Here is a 21,653-nt window from a genome sequence, read left to right on the forward strand (position 1 = left end):
AAGGTAAAAAAGAACTGCATTTATTCAAAATAAAAAAATATTTTCTAATAATATAAATCTTCTTTACTATCACTTTTTATCAATTTAACACATCCTTGCTGAATAAAAGTATTGATTTATTTCAAAAAAAGAAAGAAAAAAATTACTGACCAGTAGTGTATATTGTTGTTACAAAAGATTTATATTTTTAAAAAATTTGCTTCTTTTTTTTATTTTTATTTTTTTACTTTTTATTCATCAAAGTATCCTAAAAAAGTATCACAGGTTATGAAAAAATATTAAGCAGCAGAACTGTTTCCAACTTTGATAATGAATCATCATATTAGAATGATTTCTAAAGGATCATGTGATAAACTGGAGTAATGATCCTGAAAATTCAGCTTTGCATCACAGAAATAAATGATAATTTAAAGTATAATAAACTGAAAACCAATTATTTTCCAAACAAATAACAAATAATGTTTCCAAACTCTTGACCTGTACTGTATTTACAGTGGTTCTATTCACACGGGATTAGTTTCACCTGTTTACCTTATTACTGAAGGTAAAAGTCGCCGTAATCTTTACAGACATTGTCCGTAATGATAACTGACATGGCACATTCGGACGGGACTAAAATCACAGAGAAGCATATGTATGTATATGTATGTATATATATATATATATCCCAGCTCCACCTGTCTAGATCTGCTACAGATTTATAAATGTGTCTATTTATACAGCAGCAGAGTATCTTACATGCTCACAGCAGTGTGTCTGTTTATCAGTCCATATTTGATCTGCAGCAGCAATAATTTTTTTGACCAAATATATTTTTGATAAAATAAGTGCATCCTTATTAAAGCATACGGGACTTTAAAAACATTAAAAATTCCTAATGATTCCAAAATTCTGAACCAATAGTTTATATACTATTATTAATCATTTGCTTTATAAAATAAAAGTAAAATGTCCTTAACATATTTGTCACCTGGTAAAAATTGTATAAAAGCAATAAGGCACTCGAGGCTGTGCTGCGTGACGCCTAATGCCCTTTAGCTACAACTAATATGGATGCTTATAACTAGTCATGCTGCTATAAAAATGTTATGAATATTTGTCCATATATTCAAAAAACAGTAACATGAACATTATGGTATTTTTAGCTGCTCTTTTCAATAAAAACTTTGTGTCCAAACTCTGTAGAACAAAATGCAGTCTCGGTTTACTCCAGCCTGCCAGTCAACTGATCTAAAGATACGTCTTAATTAGTACAGAGAAGCAGAACAATGGCTGTTTTATTTGGATTCAGAGATCTATAACAGCCTAATGGAGGCACACACACCCACACAATCATGCATGGTACCCTGAGGGTTGCGAAACCAGCGCTCAAGAGAAGTCCGCTGGACCGGGACCAGTTCCTGATTACTACCAGCCGCGTCCCAGACCTCCTCCCTGCAGGCGTTAGATGCTCGTCTCTAGAGTCTCCAGCGTCATTCGCTCAACAGGCTCAAAGCAGGACTGTAAAGGCTTAGAAAATGACAGAATGTAACCCTCGTACACAAACCACAGGCCTCTTTTCCAATAACCAGTGCAGCTGTCGAGCTGAGACTGAGAGAGTTTACGCAGGTTTGTGTGTATGAGCTGTTTTGTCCTGTCGCAGTGCCACAGAGAGTGCTTGTCGTGCGCAAGTCGTATGTAAAATATCTGTTCCTGTGTGTGACTGCAGTGGAGGACCTGAGACAAGCAATTAGACTGCGACTGCTCTTAACCTTAATTAAACTTAAGCACGCTGTCATTAAAGAATATTACACTAATAAATAAGCCTCAGGGCTGAAGTCAATACTGTTACTCTTTTCAGTTCTCAAGCAATTTAAACATTATGCAATAATGAAATAAATGACTGGATTTAAAAGTATTTTATAAAATGTCTAAATGTCTAATTATGCTTTTTTACTTCCAATGTGATTAAACATGAATGAAAGATTGATTATTTTAATTCAATTTTGGTTTATATTATTATAGGTTTATATATATAATAGCACAGTATGTAATCGTAGTGTAAAACACACTTAGATTTTAATTGATAGTTTTTTTTTTTTTTTAAGTGACAGTAAACACATTTATAATGTTACAAATTTCAAATATATTCTGTTCATCAAAGAATCCTGAAAAAAAAAAAAAACACATCACTGTTTTCACAAAAATATTAAGCAGCAGAACTTTAAATAATTGAATATTTATAATAATCAGAAATGTTTCTTGATCATCAAATCATCATATGAGAATGATTTCTGAAGGATCATGTGATACTGAAGACTGGAGTAATGATGCTGAAAATTCAGCTTTGATCACAGGAATAAATTACATTTTAAAACATATTAGAACAGAAAACAGCTATTTTAAATTGTAATGATATTTCACAATATTACAGGTTTTATTGCATTTTTTCAGCCTCAAGCACAAGAGACTTCTTTCAAAAACACAAAAAATTACATAAATAGTTTATTCATAATATGGCTAGAATAAGACCACCCATTTCAAAAGATGTAAATAAAGCCTATACTATATATGAAAGTACATTTATAATACATTACAAACTGTTTTTCCCTTTCAGCCAAGCCTCCACAGTCTGGCACGAGCTCATTCCTCTTCCTCTCTACCAGGTAAGCTTGCATAAACTTCACCCTTGAGTATTGATGAAGTAGCCCTTTCAAATCAACCTTTTTCACACGTATACATATGTTTTTTAAGCGGAGTTTGGTCTGGGCGCCGGGGCGAGAGCCTCTCCTCTGGGAGTCGGTGGAGACATTACCTCATCCACACGTCCACTCTTACGTTCACAGTCTTTCCATAATGGCCCAGGTAAGTGACCACTTCCCTCCAATGTACCTCTCCTGGTCTTTCCTATTCCTGCCTAGCCGTGAGTGGGAATAAAAACTGGACGCTCTTTAAATGTCATCCGGCATTATAACATAAACTGGACATCACAGATGCAGTTTAATTCAGCCTGGCTCCAGGGACTCTTGGGTAACTTGCTTTGGCTGGAAGCAGTTTGTTTGTGGGCTGTGAATACTTCAGGGTCCCAACAATGCACTTTGTATTAACCTAAAATAACATTTAAAGTCTGCATGAAATGGATGTTGTGACAATCTTTTCTTCCCTATTTTGACGTACAGTGGTGGCCAAAAGTGATGTCCGGAGGGGATATGTGTTTTTAATGACCCTACAAGTTCAATTAAACCATCAAAATACGAGGAAAATATTTTATATCTTTTAAATATTTTAAATTTCAGGGAAGAATAAAACACTAAACTTGGTCAAGGTATTTATCTAATAAAACAACAGTTACAGGTTTTATATTACTAAGCAAAAAAGGCATAGAAAAACAAAAAGCGCACAGAGAAAAGCATATATTGACTACAACATAATCAGTTATTGATATTTCGTTTCCTTGTTTTTGCATGTTCACAATTTCTTTGTATGACGGCCTGGTCAGTAAATTATGTCCGTACAATTTGATGTTTCATTGCGTTATCACAAATACAACTTTTGACTCCAAGCACAGATATGCTTACAAAATTGTTAACAAATGTTTTATAATGTTTGAATAAAAGGTAAAGGTGTCAGTTTTGGCCACTACTGTATGTGCACTATTGCTAGCTAATTTTTAGCAGATTCAACAAAAAAAAGGTCACATTACTCATTTGGTTTTTAAATTGTCTGACCGTAACTTGTTGGGTCTACTCAAGTTTTAATGTCATATTCAGATCTACTTATAAGTATATATCATTGATTTCACAGCTTTAAAACAAACAACTACGAGTACAACGTTTTTAGAGTGTGGAGTATTTACAACCCAGTCCATCAAAGTGACAGATAATGTTATTTGTAGACCATCTTCTGGTCTCCACATGTGTTTGTAAGTTCTTCTACTCTGGTAGTTTTGTCATAAATTAAATACTAAGACCCAGAAAGCCTGCATGTCCCCCTCCTAGAGTTGATCTCTCTACTACTGTTGGTGCTTTTCTGTCCCGCCTACAGAACATTTTGTTCTGCTGCCTTCTGGCTTCGTGCCTCGATGATACATCTTGCGTATTCGTTTTTTTGAAAAAGAATATCCAGATATAACCAAAGAGCCACTGTTACGATGTCTACAGCAATTATGTTCAGACTCTTCTACAATGGGAGCTTTACAAGCGAATGCACAGATGGTTTGTATTTTCGTTAATGTCAGAGACTTTGGCTCTCTCGCTTCATCGATGTTATACTTCAGACATGATCATTCACTGGGGCCGGTCCGTTGACGTAATGGACCCATCAGAGACCATGTTAGACAACACTTTGTGTATTGCTATGGAGATGGTACTGTGTGAAAGGTGTTATTGTACAGAGGCACACTTTGGCATTGACAGATGATGGGACAAACCCATAGGTGTGACGTCTCACTCGCACAAAAGACTTTCAGCAGAGGAACCTGTTTTGGACATCTGTCATTGCCAATATTCACATGAGGATTGCGATCATGGTTTGGTTACTGCTAATGAATCTGAGTATGATAAGATCAGTTGCAACAGTAGCTTTTGTTGCTTTCTGGAAAGCCTTCTAGCTAGACATCCAGCTAACATAAGCTGTTGTGCCTCAATGAATCTACAGTTCTTTCCAGCATATATTGAACAGTTTCTATATAAATGTATAGATGCATAAATATATATGAACAACTCTTCAGATGTTGGTGCTTGCTAACCCTAATACTAATACTTTGTCTTGTAACTCGCCCACATATTTGTGCTGCAGACATTAATGATACTGTACCTCATGCAGCTTTTAGAGGAGTGACCTTTATCATTTTGATAAATGATAAATGGCAAATATTAAAACTCTATACCATTTCGTATAAATGAATTAAAAAATAAAACACACAACACTTAAGTAAATCGCTCTTTAAAATAAATAAATAATAGTTTCAAATTAAAAAAAGTAAGTGTTCGTGCTACCTTAAATTTTTAAGTTTAGTCAACTTGAATGTGAAGTACTAAGTGACAACTTGGATATTTGAGTTGACTAAACTTAAAATTTTAAAGTAAGACTTTTTAAAGTTGAAACAAATTTCTTTTTTACAGCATGACTGATTACATTTAAGAATGGCTTTAAATTCTGAGTGTTTTTAAAAATTAACAAGGCAAGTTCTGGAAAGTTTTGCACAGAGCAAACACCACTCACTGCCTTTAAAAAAAATGAACGATAAATATATAACATAGAAAATCTCACTCTGCACTACCATCTGACTAATATCTTTGTCATTTCCCAGGTTCTCATCCTCATCTTCATCCTCATCACGTCCCATCAGCCTCAGCCTATGCTTCTGATCCCAGAATGCCTCATCCCAACCTACCTCACGTTCAGCAGTTTATGCCCTCGTACATGAACAACCCCACCCACTTCCCTTTCCCGTACCCGCCTCACCCAGGCTCCCCCAAACCCAGCCATACTCCTCTGTCCCGAATGCACAGCAGTCCGTCGTACTCCCTCTCGTCCCCTGCATCCGGCCCGGGCTCCCCCAGTCCACTCAGCTCAGACGTCTCCAGTCCCGTTTCCGACGTGAACCTGATGTCTCCGGCTCACGCACAGGCCATGTGGCCTCCACACAGTCAGCCTCTGTTTTCCCTGGCTAATGTGCTGTCTATGGCAATGAGCATGGCACATTCCTTCATGCCCGCACCGAACATGGTACAGGCCATGCCGGGTTTCCAGCCTGGTTATCCCACGATGTATGCGCCCCAGTATCCTCAATCTCCAGGGATGGCCGAGTATTACCAGAACATGGAATCTCAGTTTCGAGACAGTTTGATGTCGCCACCTTCCCAAACGATTCCAACGTCTACTTCACCCAGTGGCGTTTCCATGTCCGCCCAGCAGACAGCGTCTCAAGAGGGAATGCTGTATGCACAGGACTCCTCTAAGGATTATCCTCACGGATACAGACCCGCTTTCCCCAGGCACTTACTAGAGCAGCGGAGCAGCCCCGGGTCTTCATCTGGACTGTCGTCTTCCCCACGAGCGAGCCCAGATAGCAGAGTAAGCCATTAACCTCTTCACCAGTTAACCAATTAAAACACTGAAATTGTGATATGGCTTAGTGCAATTATCTAATAGCGAAGGTAGTGATTCAAATGATATATATATATAAACATAACATGCACCAACCATCTCATACTTTTAATGAGAACTTATATAAACTGGCTTTTATCAACTAAAGAAAAGCTTTTAGGGCTCCCAGTGGTTTTTAGAAGAACTTAAGACATGTATAAAAATAAATAATAATAATTATTGTTATATTTTTCTTAAGATTTTAATGAATAAGAATGATAAACATTATAATTATTATATATTATAAATATAAATTTTAAATTTCATTATTATTTCATAGCCATATTGATATATAATTACAATTTTTTTGGCCAAATTGTGCAGTCCTACAAACAAGCACAGCAAAATTTAGCTTTTTTTTTTATCACCTTTTAATTTTATCAGAAACAAATATTTTTTCTCTATTGCAGTTTTATCAACAAAAAATAAATAAATGTTTTTTTCCTTTCCCAAAAACATTCTGGTCAATCAGTGGTCCCAAAATAACTTTCAGTAAATTAATCTTACATTTTGGTGACACCTTGTAAAAGTATTATAAATAATAAAATAAATAATAATAAAAAATCTTATAATAAATAATAAAGATTTTTTTTATTGAATAAAAACATCATTTATTGCATTTATTTACAATACAATTTATTTAATTATATAAAAAGTCAAATAATCACTTCATAAAATATTTCTTAATTTCAATTATTATTCGATTAATTAATACAACTATAATTGTATTAAATAGATATAATCATATATATAGTGTTATAAATATATATGTGTGTGTATATGATAAATTCACGTCTTGTGTGGAACCAATGATGGGTCCTGGTCTTGAAATTGTACGCAACGGTACGCAAATTGGTGACCTCTGCTCTTTATATTGATTAACAGTTGTGCGTTTCTGTGTTATGACTGTGTTTGTTTCCATAGTGTTTTTTCTGAGCACGTTTTATATCACTGAATGTCAATAGCTAACATTGCTAATGTACCTTTAAATGTGTTCATCCTCGGTTATGAAACCCAGATGTGGAAGTATTCCTGAATGAAACAGTCTTTCTCTCCCAGGTGTCGTCATCCAGTCCCAGATCATTGTCTCCTCTGGTCTCAGGAGAGAGTACCAGAACTTCACAGGGTCAAGACATCTCTTTACCATCTGGTAAGATACTGACCCCTAAACACAAACACACGTAACACACCACCTGGTACACATAGGGCTTTCTGCTTACAGAATGTGGTTTTATAATGTTGCATGGTTATATGGTCTTGCACTCACAGAGGGTTTGTGGACACCTATTAAATAAGCCTGCGGAGTTCTTGCACAACCAAAGTGTTTTTTTGTTTCTTGGTCCACAGCTTTTATGTGTTCCTAAAACCAGAGCTATTTTGGCTGTGTTCGGAATGGGATATAAACATAATACTTACTGAGTATTACAGTATACAGTAAATTCTGTCATATATTTAAAAAAGGAAAATATGAAACAACACTAGACATTTAGTTGCATTAGTATTATGCTGCATTGTGTCACATGAAGTAAATATTATTGTGCATTTTAATCCAAATTATTTGAGCTCTTGGCAGACAATGACAAACTAATGAATCACAAATTGTTTAACATTTAATTGTTTTTGGCTGATATTCTGGTTCATTTGTTTGTACTGTATGTAGACTATACTGTTCATAGTTTGATGGCCTACTACATTTGACAAATTGAGCAGTATATAGCCAAACCACACTGCAGAATAATGTATCCCACAATGCAATGCTCTCGGCTGGGTCTTTCATTTCCTGTGTGACAAAATATTACAGCTGTAATCTCTTTCTTTGACTCATTATTGGACATTTTTACACAAAATTGAAATTAACCTTCAGGCGTCACACTTGTGATCCTCGGCGGTCAAAACCAAAGACAATACGTGTTTCAATGATATTTATTCTTTAATATTTTGTATTTTGAGGGGATTTCATGACACTATACTATATTCACCTCTTAATTATGCTAATAATTTAATAATCCAAATATTGTAAAAAAGAAAAAGAAAAACCTAATTATTTTCAATCAATACAGTTAAAATTAAAATAATGAAATCTTAATTCTATATTAAATCTTAAATCTATATTAAGACGTCATCAAAGACTACTTTATCATGGCTAATTTGTATATTGTTCCCCATAAAACCTCCTCTGTATTTTTGTATTTCCCATTCATTTCTTATTGTGGTAACTGACCCTTTTTAAGACCATTTTGTAATCATGCCTACATTTGTGTGTGTGTGTGTGTGTGTGTGTGTGTGTTCATATAGCAAGTGCCACTAAAGTCACCAAATGTCGCACCATTCCGATGAAGTAAAACAATTAAAAAATTAAAAATGTAAAATCTTTCAGTCTAAAATGCCCAAAGACCAGCAGAGGATTTAAATTAACACATTATTTTCATGATGAAAACCGGACGACACTCGAATGTAATGTGATTATGAGGTCAGGTGACATATATCATGCGTGAGATGATTTACAGGTATGTTTGCAGTCTTTTACAACTCTTTCCACCTTTTCTATTTCTCCATCTTTCTCACAGAGCCGAAGTGTACTGTGACTGTGGGCCGTTTTCAAGTGTCCCCCAGTAAAGAGATTCCTGCTCCCGCCAGACACACAGAAAGTCAAACTCCACCCAGTGAACCTGTCGCCCCTCGGGATGATGCCATCGGGTCGCTGGATCAGCCTGCGTGCTCTTTTTTACCTCAAAATCCAGCGAAAACCTGTGAGGCTCGGCGTGATTTGAGTCCTGCTGGCCAGCCCGAGACGGGGAGAAACCGAAAAGAGGCCCGAGAGGGACAGATTGATGAGCGAGAGCAGGAGAATGATGATTATGATCGTGATGAGATGATAAAGCACAGGAGGAAGAAGGGACGCAGGGTGGATTGTGGCCCGGGTCTCATGGGAACGTCGGTGGACAGTGGTTTTTCTGTGGCTCTGGACACAGAGGGGAGAGTGTGGGATGGAAACACGACCAGTCCTCCGTATGCCACTCCTTTCCACAACCTGTGGATGAGCTACACGCGAAGCTCCTCCTACCTGAGCAGCGACGAATCAGAGAGCGAGGATGAAGAGATGTGGGAGGAGCTACAGGAGCTGAGGGAGAAGTAAGGCACTTTCAGACTTCTGTGTTTTATTGTGTTTTATTGTCTGTTCTGTTCATATAAGAAAACACTCACTGCTCTTGACTGAATAACTTTAGCAGTAATACTTTAGAATAAATATTTAATGCATATAGTAGAGACTATGGAGTTTTTATTATTTACATTTGATTTATTACATTTTTTTAAAGTAGGCTGACCTCTATACTTTTAGAAAGCATTGTTCAGTTAATTGAATTATTTATGGGGGTTTTTTCTATTGTATTTGTCTTATTTTTTGTCATTTTTTCTTGTATTACTGAATGTTGACCTTTTTTAATAATTAATTGAGGACTTTTTTTTACATACATTAGTTAGTATTAGTTTCTGCTTGTGAAATTTCACTGGTATCTAAAATGTTGATATCAAAGGCAAAGCAACCTTATTTCCAGCAAATTATACATTATCTATCTATCTATCTATCTATCTATCTATCTATCTATCTATCTATCTATCTATATTATACTTGGTAACATTTTATACTATTATTATACTTGGTAACATAAGTATATTATACTTGGTAACATTTTAATTAAAGCTTTTATGTATAATGCATTATAAAGGTATTCATAATGTACATTGTAATACATTATATTTTTTTCATAAATAATTGTAACCAAAGTTTAAATGCATTATAATATCTGCAGATTTCTTGTTACATCTAAAATTAGTTGTTTGTTGTGTTTTAATGCTTTATACTTTCTAAAGGTGTAACATAAGTATTATAATGTATTATAACTGTGTTTACAATTATTCATGAGATAACAATGTACAATGCACTATAAGGTGCATTACAAGGCATAATTAATGCATTATAAATACTTTTATAATGCATTACATATAAAGGATTTATATACAGTGTTACCGTATGCTTTGCAGGAAATAATTCTACTTCTAATTACTATAGGATTATTAAAGAGTCATAACATCCACTCCTAATCGTGTAAAATAATCATGATTACAGCACTGACCGAAATAATTGTGATTATGATGTTTTGGTGCGTTCAAGTCCTCCTGGGAATTTCATACATATGAGTTGGGAAGTCGTGTTTACGACGGCATGTATGCGTTCAAGTCACTTTCGTCGGAGTAAGATGGCGGAGTACTTTCTCTTAATTAATTACACAAAAATACAGCAAGGTCCTTAAACTCTTGTTCTAGAAAATGAAGAACAAAGAAATGTGCATCAGGTGTACTTTGTTTTTTTAATGTTTTTAATTAATTTATGAAGCCACTGCCAACTTTATCATTACATGTTGCATTGTTATATTATAATGCCATCATATTCTGTGCAGGCAATTAGCTTACTGCGCTGTAGATATAAAAGCCTGACAATATCACTGCTAAATACCTTTAAGTATTGTGGTATTCCGCCATGTTTCTCAGCGACACAACTACAACTCGTAAAGATCGGGGCTTAGAGAAAATCCCGAGCTCCCCACTGGTATTTACGACATTGTGGTGACGTTCAAGTGCGTTCAACTCGTAAATATGATCTATACGAGATGACTTGAACGCACCATTTGTCTCAGTCATGCAGACAGCCCTAACTCCTGTGAATCCTCCTGTCTCTCTCTCCCTCTCAGGCATCTGTGTGAGGTTCAGTCTCTACAGGCGCTGCAGAAGCGAGAGATTGAGGAACTGTACTGTAAGATGGGGAAGATTCCTCCTCCCTGTATAGTGTCTCCAGCAGTCATGCTCTCCAGCCGCCAGCGTCGCATGTCTAAAGGAGGAAACTTCCCATCGTCTCGCAGAAACAGCCTCCAGAGACTCGACATTCTGCCTTTAGCAGGTTCTCAGACTCTTTTCCAAAAATGAACACAAAAATGTCGCTGTTTACCACCTACATAGGCAGCTGCCTTTTAAAGGGGTTTATAATGCCCTTTTCACAAGATGTAAAATAAATCTCTGATGTCCCCAGAGTGTGTATGTGAAGTTTTAGCTCAAAAAACCCCACAGATATTTTTATATAGCATGTTAAAGTTGTCACTTTTTGAGGGTTAGCAAAAACGCCTCATTTTGTGTCTGTCCCTTTAAATGCAAATGAGCTGCTGCTATGATAGGGTATTTGCATATCCCTGCAAAGATAGGGTCCTGCCTTAGAAAGAAAGTATCTTAGTACCTTTTGGAGCATCTTTTGTGCCTATGCTGTCTTAATAGACAGCGCACTAGCTTTTAGTAGAGAGTTGTATTAGTGGTTTTATGTGGGGCTGAATAAGCAATTGTTTAATTAAATGAAAACTGTAAATGAGCAAATTAAATGTTTAACATCTTGCTGTGCTATGATTGGCCCACAGGGATCATGAGGAAGAACTCCCTGAGCGGCAACAGTAGCAGCAGTTCCCAGGAAGATTCCCGGCCGGCTAAAGGAGTGACTTTCGCTGCTGATTTCACTAGAATGGTATGATGCATTACATTCAGCAGAGGGCTTAATGAGTAATCATTAATTACCGTCACCTTTAATGCAATAAACATTCCTGCAATGCTGATTTACACCGTGTTGACTATTTAGACAAACATAAAAGGAAAAATGTCATTTCAATTTAAAATTAAATAAAATATAATTTTTTTATTTATTTACCTTTGCAAATAGCGCTGACATTTGTGAACATTTTAATAGTAATGTTTCCTAAAGTAATCCTAGATTTGTGTATTTGTTAAAGAGGAGCCATCATTTCAACCTGATCTATTTTTTTACCAAGTAGATTCAATTGTAGGAAATGATTAAGATGTTTTTCTTATTGTCTTTCACTAAATTAAATTATTATCATTTATATGCACCGATATAACAATGCAATATTTACCTACATGCATATTTACTAAAACATGAAAAATGCTACAAGGAGTGAATTAAATTAATTGATTAGATTAGAAACAGGCAGTTTGAACGGTTTCACAGAAATGGATCAAACTTACCAATTTTAACAGCATTTCTGCTATTGATGTAACATCTGTCTTAAAGCTACAATATGTCTTTTTTTTTCGCCGCTAGGGGTCGCTAACCTCTTACAATAACAAAGGCGTAGATGACGCATAAGCGGAATTATGGATCTTGTCGTCAAGCTGATGGATCTAATAATGTTTATGGATGAGTGAATACATTGATGTTTTTAACATGACTGTGGTATGAAGAAGGCCGCGATTCCTCTAGAGAGAGAGATATCAGCGCCACACGCGAGTCCCGCGGATATAAAGGAATAAGGACATTTCAGTCTACCGAACTACACGCAAGTGCTGAATTACTACTTACACAGGTCATTATTTGACTAATTAAACTTGTGAGGTAACGCAGCGCTGTTTCACTTGGTCTAACGTTACACTATCACACTAAACTGCATCTCTGTCAAGTCGAACTTTGTCACGGACATGAAGCTCTCGGAAACGCCACGCCGATATTGATCCTCATTCTAGTTCTCCTTTTGTCCCAAAGTCTGCTTGCCATGGTCCATAATTTTTGAACGAAACAACAACAGCGTGAGCGTGCCGCTAGACACAACGCAGTTGTCCACGTCTGTCGCCATGGTTACTATGGCAGTACGAGCAGAAACCAGGGATAATGCGGATATTACGTCATTGACAGGCGACAAGTGAACATGGACGAGCCATTATTTAAAATTGGAATTTCTCTGAAATTAAAAATCTTTGGGAACTCTTGGGATATCGTAAATACACAACTGCAGGAAATATATCACACTGCAAGTGATTTTTGGATAATTTATTACAAAAATGTTACATATTGTACCTTTATTGTATTGTAATATTGTACCTTATTTAATTAGTTACGAGACAAGGACGATCAAATTCAAAGTGCACAATTTCAACAGCAAAATCATATATTGTGGATATTCAATATAACGCCAATGATTAATTAGTAGCAAATGATCTTACGGTGCTTAAAGCTGAACCCAACAAACACTTTTTGTTATTCTTTTCATGCATTCAAATCTGAATAACATTTCTCTTTTCTGTTTCCTCATCAGTAAGAATCCCGGTACATTGGCGGGACTATATCCGACGACTACCTCATTCATCTGTGACTGACATGAGGGATGTTTCTGTTTCTGTGAAGAGCCGATGGTTTGGCGGGACTCTCTGAAGGCTCAGCACTGATGATGATTCCTAACTCTCTCTTTTGCACTTTTCTAAAAACCTGCTGAACGGGCAAACATCTGAATCAACAGATGCCCTGCTGTTTCTGTTCTGCTGCTTGTGTTCGCGCTGTAGAAACACCAGATCATCACGCAAGAATCGCAGCAGTCTCCATGAACTCAGTAGATCCGGTCCAGAGAGATTTCTGCTATCACCTGATAGGGTCTGCTTTATGATAATAGTTTAAATGTGAATAAAAATAAAGAAAAACAGATTGAGGGAGGGGGGACTAAATATATATTTTTGCATCGATTGTTCCAGCTTTGAGATTCTCATCTATTGGGATGCAGAACGTCTTTACCTTGAGGTTTATGTACATTTACTTGTATATTTTACTTTTACCAGTCTGAGTATGACTGACTTAATAATTGCACCAAAAATCAAAGCAAGTGTCAGCCATAAAGTGTAAATGATATGCACACTGCACTTTGGCCTAAGTTGCAGTCCCATCTAGGATTGTACAATAGAGTCATTAATAAATGATTGATTTTTTATGTTTACAAAGAGCAGTCAATAAAAGTGCATTCAATATCTTCATTGTAATATTAACACAGTATGTTCAGACTTTTCACATTGAGCCCAAAGTTTCAACATTTATGCTTTCTGTAGTCTTAGTGTTTAAACATTATGTACAATATTTGGTGAAATCTTTTTTTTTTTGTCTAATTAACTTATGAGACACATCTACTTGCATGATGTAAAGAGGAATTCTGAATATAAACATTCAGAAATAGCTAATTTTATGACGTATAAAAACTTACCTTCATACTTTCGGGTGGATTTCTGTCATTATCTATTGCACTTTTTCTGTTTCAAACACATGCCAAAAAGATCTTTAATATGACAACCCAAGATTACCAATTCATGGCTCATTAAAAACTGTGAAAAATCATGAATGCCTTTATATGTGCATCCACATCAGCAAATCAGTTACAGACACAAACACAGACAATGTGTTTTAGATTGAGATAAATGTGACTTCATGCTCTGTTATATTGATCGCTTCAATGTGCAATGCAACACTGCCATGCTGTGCCTTCCCTATCTTATGATGATTATGTATTCTAAATCATATTTGTACATTTAAAGTCAATAAATAGCTATAAAAAAAGATGAAGGTTGGTCGAGTATTCATTTTAAACACTGCAGTATAATTTAGGACACATTGTGTTTATTAAAAAAGAAAAAAAGAAAAGGCAAACATAAACAAAAGGTGGCTATTATTTAAATGAATCTCACTGTGATTATGAATGCATTTACACGCAAAGCACGATGACCAGAAGAATTACTGAAGTATTCATAGTATGAGGAATATTATGACATTCAGTTCCACGAACACGAATAGAAATGATGAACAACTGTCTTGACAAACGAAGGATTCCTCGTCGAGTCTGACGTCCAACAGGATAGTGATTTGATTGGATGTGGCGCCCTCTGCCGGCGCGCGCGCTCGCTCGCGCTCATCTATGTTCATGTGTGTGTGTGTTCATGTGTGTTCATGTGTGTCAGTGAGACAGTTCCTGAATCTTCACTCAGTTCGCTCCGGTCTTCGGAGCTCGTGCTTTTGCTTCTGCATCTATTTCATCCATGATTTTTTCTTGGGATACTTTGTAGAAGGTGTAGCCATCTGAGGACGGCTGGTGAAGGGAAACAGCACACAGATCTGGAGAGTTCATACTGGAATGACGTTATTCATATTTATATAGTGCTGTCAAATCGATTAATCGTGATTAATCACATCTAATATAAAAGTTTTTGTTAACATAATATATGTGTATGTATATACATATATTTTAAATTACATATGTGTGTGTATACAGTATCGGTCAAAAGTTTGGAAACATTACAATTTTGTATGTTTTTGAACATCAAGCCTGCATTTACTTGTTCAAAAACACAGAAAAACTGTAATACTGTGATATATTATTACAATTTAAAAGAATGGTTTTCTATTTTGATATACTTTATAATTTTCAGCATCATTTCTCCAGTCTTCAGTGTCACATGACCCTTCAGAAATCATTCTAATATGATGATTTGATACTCAGTTATTCTCAATGCTGGAAACAGTTGTTCTGCTTAAAGCCACACTAAGTAGAAATTGTGTTTTTGTCAAACAGCGACCCCTAGAGTCGCTGTGGAATACTTGCACTGTCGTAAATATATTATATTAAAATGTTTTTACATGATTGCAGCTAAATCACAAGTAAATAGTCTATAGCAGGGATAGGCAACTCCGGTCCTGGAGGGCCACTGTCCTGCAGAGTTTAGCTTCAGCCCTGATAAAAACTCACCTGTCTGTATCAGTCTAGTAATCCTGAAAACACTGATTGCCTTGTTCAGGTGTGTTTAATTAGGGTTGGAGCTAAACTCTGCAGGACAGTGGCCCTCCAGGACCGGAGTTGCCTATCCCTGGTCTATAGTCTAGGCCTACTGTATAATTTAATTTGTGTTGTTTTTATTGGAATGTAAACATTACAAAATGCCAGATAACATCAATTAAGTTAAATGTACGTCGCATTATTCATAACATTGGCCGTTATGATGTCATTAGATATGATTATTGCAATGTATCATAATAGTTTGCAAATTGTGCTCGTTTACACTATTTACAACCTCTACGTTAGGCTTATTTATGTCCTGATAATTATGTGAGATATTGAAAGCTGTTCTCATGATAATCGCAGGAATCAACGTCAACAGCGTCGTCTGATATCCCTCGGGACTACGTGATAAATACACCTCACAAAACCTGAGTTCAGCTGGAAAACTAATTCGTGAGGCAAGCTGGTCACATAAATGTATTTTTGCGAAACGGATTTAAATTCGATCTTCAATTCTCGCGCTATTTAATGGAGTGCACGTCACCGAAAGCAACAGATATGAGCTGCATTTTATTGATCATCAGCTAAAATTTCAAAATCAAAGACAGCAATAAGAGAGAGCAGTAACAGCCCTGGTAAGATCATTTCGTTTCTTTACTTTTAATGATGAAGATTGTGTGTTAAGCGTCTGCGACTTACTTTCACTTTGATTTGCGATAGTTTGCACGTTGGCTTGATGCAGTTGCTCATCTGCGGTGATGCGTGTTCCAGCGCGTCGTCATATCTGGATATAACATATAGCCTATAACACGCTCTCACACGTTTATTTATTTATTTATTTTTAACATTTTTGGGAGGAGTACAATTTACATATGTGGTTTCAACAACCATATGCATTTACACTTGTCCAGTTTCGTCTGGAATGCGTCTCAGACCTCCTCCTGAAGTGGTTTGAGCGATCGGATTCAAATCCGTCTTGAATGCGTTTCGGAGGGCATTTAAACCTGGACTTTTCACGATCAGATAGCTATCCCATCTGAGAAAACGCATGAAGTGGCCAGGTGTAAACACACCAGCCCCATGACAAAAACATACGCACGAAAGCCGAAAACAAACGCTGGTTGGCCTCTCACGTCCAAATTTGACGAAGTGGTGGGGGAAGTGACGTATGCCGTAAAGCAGTCGAATTTTGTAGTTCTTTTTGTGCTCGGGTTACTACCCGAACCCCGAAGTTACATAGTGCCAGTAAAAGCGATACAGACCCCGTCAGGCTATGGCAGACGTGTCATTCAACCTATTGTAAGTCGATGTACCATCACAAGGGTCTTGGAAATATATTATGAAGGTTGAAAAGTTACATAGTGTTGCTTTAATATTTTTTGGAACCTGTGATCATGGTGAATTGCTGTGACGCCAGCAATTTTGGGCCCTATAAAAAAAAAAAGAATATGAGGTTGGGCCCCTACCGCACCCATTCCATTAATAACATCGATCTCTGGGGCCCCCAAAAGTGCGTGGGCCCTTAGAATCGTCCTAACTTTCACCCCCTCAGCGGCGCCCCTGCCTGTGATGCTTTTTTTAGGATTCACTGATGAATAAAAAGTTAAAAAGAAATCTTTTCTAACATTATAAATATTTACTATCACTTTTTATTAATTTAAAACATCATTGCTGAATAAACGTATTAATTTCTTTCAACAACAAAAAAGAGAAAAAATTACTGACCCCAAACTTTTGAATGGTATAGTGTTTATTCTTAAAAAAAGCTGTTCTTTTCTTCTTCTTTTTTTTTATTTTTATTTTTTACTTTTTATACATCAAAGAATCCTGAAAAAAGTTTCACATGTTATATATATATGTAAAAAATATTAAAGCAACATCAACTGTTTCCAACATTGATAATAAATCATCATATTAGAATGATTTCTGAAGGATCATGTGACACTGAAGACTGGAGTAATGATGCTGAAAATTCAGCTTTGATCACAGGAATAAATTATATTTGAAAGTATATTCAAATAGAAAACCATTATTTTAAATTGTAATGATATTTCACAGTATTACTGTTTTTCTGTATTTTTGATTAAATAAATGCAGCCTTGATGAGCGAAAGAGACTTACATGTACATACACACAAACACACATACAGATATGTGTGTGTATATAAATGTGTGTATACCGTATATACAGTACACACACACACACACACACACACACACACACACACACACACACACACAAGTTGATTGAGACACTTTTCCCCAGTCATCCCAATGGCAAAAAGTGTCCCAATAAACCTGAACTCACCCTATATTACGTAAACAACTATTATGCAATTATGCAAAACTTGGTTACACTTTATTTTAAGGTGTCATTGTTACAGTGTAATTATATATTCAAGTACTGAGTTATATTAAGCAACTACATGTACTTACTATAGGGTGGGTTTGGTTGAGGGTTAGTTGCATGTAATTATGCATAATTTACTCTTATTACTATGGCAAGTACATGTAACATATGTTACAAGGACACTGTAAAATAAAGTGTTACCCAAAACTTTTATGTTAGATGTGATATTTTACTTTATACAGGCCCTTCAGACAATATACGATCTACAAATCAGCCACGATGCAGAAAAAAAAAGTATTTTGATTTTATTAAATTGTATGACTGAATCAGATTAACAAAATGCTTTTACTTTCCTTTGCTCTAGGCTGAACTTAAAAACTGCATTAATCGAAAAATAGTATAAAATAAATTTTCTATTATTTTAAAAGGAAATACGAGTTGCATGATTTACAGGTAGCCTTAATATTGTTTGGTACCATGAAATCGACACAAAATACAAACTAATAAAGTGAAAGTATAATAGAAAACAAGTACACTAAACAATAATAAAAAAAATATGATCCATAAGTTATGACAATATATGTTTTTACATTGCTTTAATAAGTTAAGCAATTCATAACTTTTTTATAAGTTAAACAAGATTAAACTCATTGAACCAATTTAATTGTAACTTAAGTTGAAACGACTTAGCATCCAAGGTGATTATAGCCTACTAAAAAAATGAAGGCAGCAACTTTTTTTTTACAGTGATATTAATTTAATTTTAAAAAGTTGCACGTAAAGCGTTCGGTCTGTTTTGACTGGCTGAAAGAGCATAGGGATTCTCGTAAGTTAATAACATCACCAGAAGATTAATAACATTCAAGTGTCTGACTGATCATGTGACAAATATGATGAAGCATTGCTCATCATGACATAAGCACTTATGTCACATTGGTTGATCATGTAATAATGCAACCACGTGTAGTAATCTAAGACCTAATATTACTCTCACTCATTATAGGCTACCAATATAATCAGCTATCTCATCTGAGAGCTGTGACGCACTGTATCAGCCTGTGACTGACATAACCTTGTGTAAGAGAGTAGTAAAGGATACAGATGCCGAGCACTACCGCGCCGATGGCGAGTCCTGTCGCAACGTTTCGCCCCCGGAGATTGCCTACTTTCTTCTTCCACTGCGCCAGCTCCACTTGTTGGATGAACTGCAACTGTTCCCTCGTCAGCTCTTCCTTTACAGGGTTTATTCTCTTTGCAAACTGGGCTTCAGGTTTGAGGTCCCCTTGACTACTCTTGTCTGCCATGTTTGTAGCGCTGTGTTGTGACGTAACGCGATGTTACTTCACACGTCAATGTTGCGCCTCTTTTGCGCAGCTCGCCTTGCCATTCCTCCCCGCACACGGAAATGTTCTAGATTTCTAAAAGATGCCTGTCTGCACTATTGTAATTTTTTTCTTGAAAAAAATAATATTAATAACAAATAAATAAAAATCCCCCCGCGCACAAGATCAGTTTTCGTAACAGTTTAGGCAGGCTATAATCATATTTTGTAGCCTATCCTGGTATAATTTAACATGTTCCGACTACAAATCAACATTTTTCGTTCAACAACAACAACAAAAAACAAACAAACAAAAAAAAACCTTTTCAAAATAACAAACAGACGGGGCTAGTAAAAGTAAAATAATAATAATAATAATTAAATAAGAAAATGCATTAAAGTAAAAAATATATATATATTAAATAAATAACTTAATTAATCTGTCGCATCTGAATAATAGTCGAGTGTTACCTTTGCTTTATAAATAATATATCTAAAAAAACTTTATGTGCCACACTCTGGTTCCAGAAGTAAAATCTCCATTCATTTTCTCCACAGGGAAACTGATTTTTAACAATAACTTATAAAGCAACGAGGTTGTTAATCGATAGTATTTGCTTCTGTTGAAGTCCGACCCACATTATTTCTGCTTAGTGCAGAGGTGTAAAGTCCAGGTTCAGAAAGTAAAAGTCCTCCTCAGTATTTTGTTCCAATCACCTGGATTTGCTAATTAGCACCGTTTTTCAGCCAGGAGATAGAACTAATTAGTGAAATCAGCTGGCTGAGTTCATGGGTGGAATAAACATATGGCAGGACTTTTACTTTCTGACCCCTGGACTTTATCATGTTATAATAATCATGTTTAACAGCTGAATTCGTGTTGAAACTACATTACCCATGATGCTGTACAGAAAATTCCACAGACCAGAGTCAAAACAAGCAAAATGTGCCAAAAGAGTTAGTCACGTCCAGAGATATGGCTCTGGTATATACATATACATATATATTACTTAAATATTTGTACTACTAGTATATAAATATATATATATATATATATATATATATATATATATATATATATATATATATATATATATATATATATATATATATATACTACTCGTATACTCGTTGTTGTATGTGTATGAACTACAATCCCATGAAGCATTGTGTACAGCATAATCGAATAAAAAATGACAGAAATATAAAACTTGTTAAACTAGTAGTATATATATATATATTTATATATTATACTAAAAATGTATATATATATATATATATATATATATATATATATATATATATATATATATATATATACAGTGCAATGCATAAGTGAATACACCCATGCTAAAGTTGACTAAAAAGAGGAATAAAAAATCATATTTTGGAAATTGAACTTAATGCCTTAATTTAAAAAATTAGGAAAAATCCAACCTTTAAGGACACCAATTTTCTTTGTGAATGAATAATGTATCGTAAATAAATAAATGTTCTTCCTTAAAATACATGGTGCATAAGTGAGTACACCCCTATGTTAAATTCCCATAGAGGCAGGCAGATTTTTATTTTTAAGTATTTTTTTAATATTTTTTTAGGATACTATGCATCCTGATAAAGTTCCCTTGGCCTTTGGAATTAAAATAGCCGCACATCATCACATAGCCTTCACCATACCTAGAGATTGGCATGATTTTATTTCAGTTAGCCTAATAGCTGGTTTGATTTGCATTGAGAGATGATCTTATGGAAAGTACCCCATGCCAATCTCTAGGTATGGTGAAGGCTATGTGATGATGTGGGGCTATTTTAATTCCAAAGGCCAAGGGAACTTTATCAGGATGCATAGTATCCTAAAAAAATTGTTTAAAAAATACTTAAAAATAAAAATCTGCCTGCCTCTATGGGAATTTAACATAGGGGTGTACTCACTTATGCACCATGTATTTTAAGGAAGAACATTTATTTATTTACGATACATTATTCATTCACAAAGAAAATTGGTGTCCTTAAAGGTTGGATTTTTCCTAATTTTTTAAATTAAGGCATTAAGTTCAATTTCCAAAATATGATTTTTTATTCCTCTTTTTAGTCAACTTTAGCATGGGTGTATTCACTTATGCATTGCACTGTATTAACAAGTTTTATATTTCTGTCATTTTTTATTCGATTATGCTGTACACAATGCTTCATGGGATTGTAGTTCATACACATAC

General features: G+C 35.4%; 3 protein-coding genes across 4 annotated transcripts in view; 1 reads left to right on the top strand and 2 right to left on the bottom strand.

Annotated features, from left to right (window-relative positions):
• Positions 1-14,547, top strand: part of wnk4a (WNK lysine deficient protein kinase 4a) — a 60,578-nt gene extending 46,031 nt beyond the window's left edge. For both annotated transcript variants that reach the window (XM_084135972.1, XM_084135973.1), the window contains 8 exons: positions 2,597-2,645; positions 2,734-2,844; positions 5,291-6,057; positions 7,189-7,279; positions 8,697-9,261; positions 10,881-11,086; positions 11,592-11,695; positions 13,275-14,547. In XM_084135972.1, coding sequence (XP_083992098.1) covers positions 2,597-2,645; positions 2,734-2,844; positions 5,291-6,057; positions 7,189-7,279; positions 8,697-9,261; positions 10,881-11,086; positions 11,592-11,695; positions 13,275-13,277 — 1,896 coding nt within the window. In that variant the 3' untranslated portion in view covers positions 13,278-14,547. The remainder of the gene's footprint in view (positions 1-2,596; positions 2,646-2,733; positions 2,845-5,290; positions 6,058-7,188; positions 7,280-8,696; positions 9,262-10,880; positions 11,087-11,591; positions 11,696-13,274) is intronic.
• LOC311096687 (integrin alpha-X-like) overlaps positions 1-21,653 on the bottom strand; it is a 569,425-nt gene that overhangs the window by 357,885 nt on the left and 189,887 nt on the right. The window lies entirely within an intron of this gene.
• coa3a (cytochrome C oxidase assembly factor 3a) lies at positions 14,574-19,457 on the bottom strand. The gene is made up of 2 exons (XM_084136053.1): positions 19,216-19,457; positions 14,574-15,070 (listed from the first exon to the last, which is right to left on the bottom strand). The coding sequence occupies exons 1-2, from the start codon at positions 19,418-19,420 to the stop codon at positions 14,976-14,978; spliced, it is 300 nt and encodes a 99-aa protein (XP_083992179.1). The 5' UTR covers positions 19,421-19,457; the 3' UTR covers positions 14,574-14,975.

Source organism: Abramis brama (genome assembly GCF_963993115.1).
Source record: "Abramis brama genome assembly, chromosome: 14".
NCBI classification, from domain to species: Eukaryota; Metazoa; Chordata; class Actinopteri; order Cypriniformes; family Leuciscidae; genus Abramis; species Abramis brama.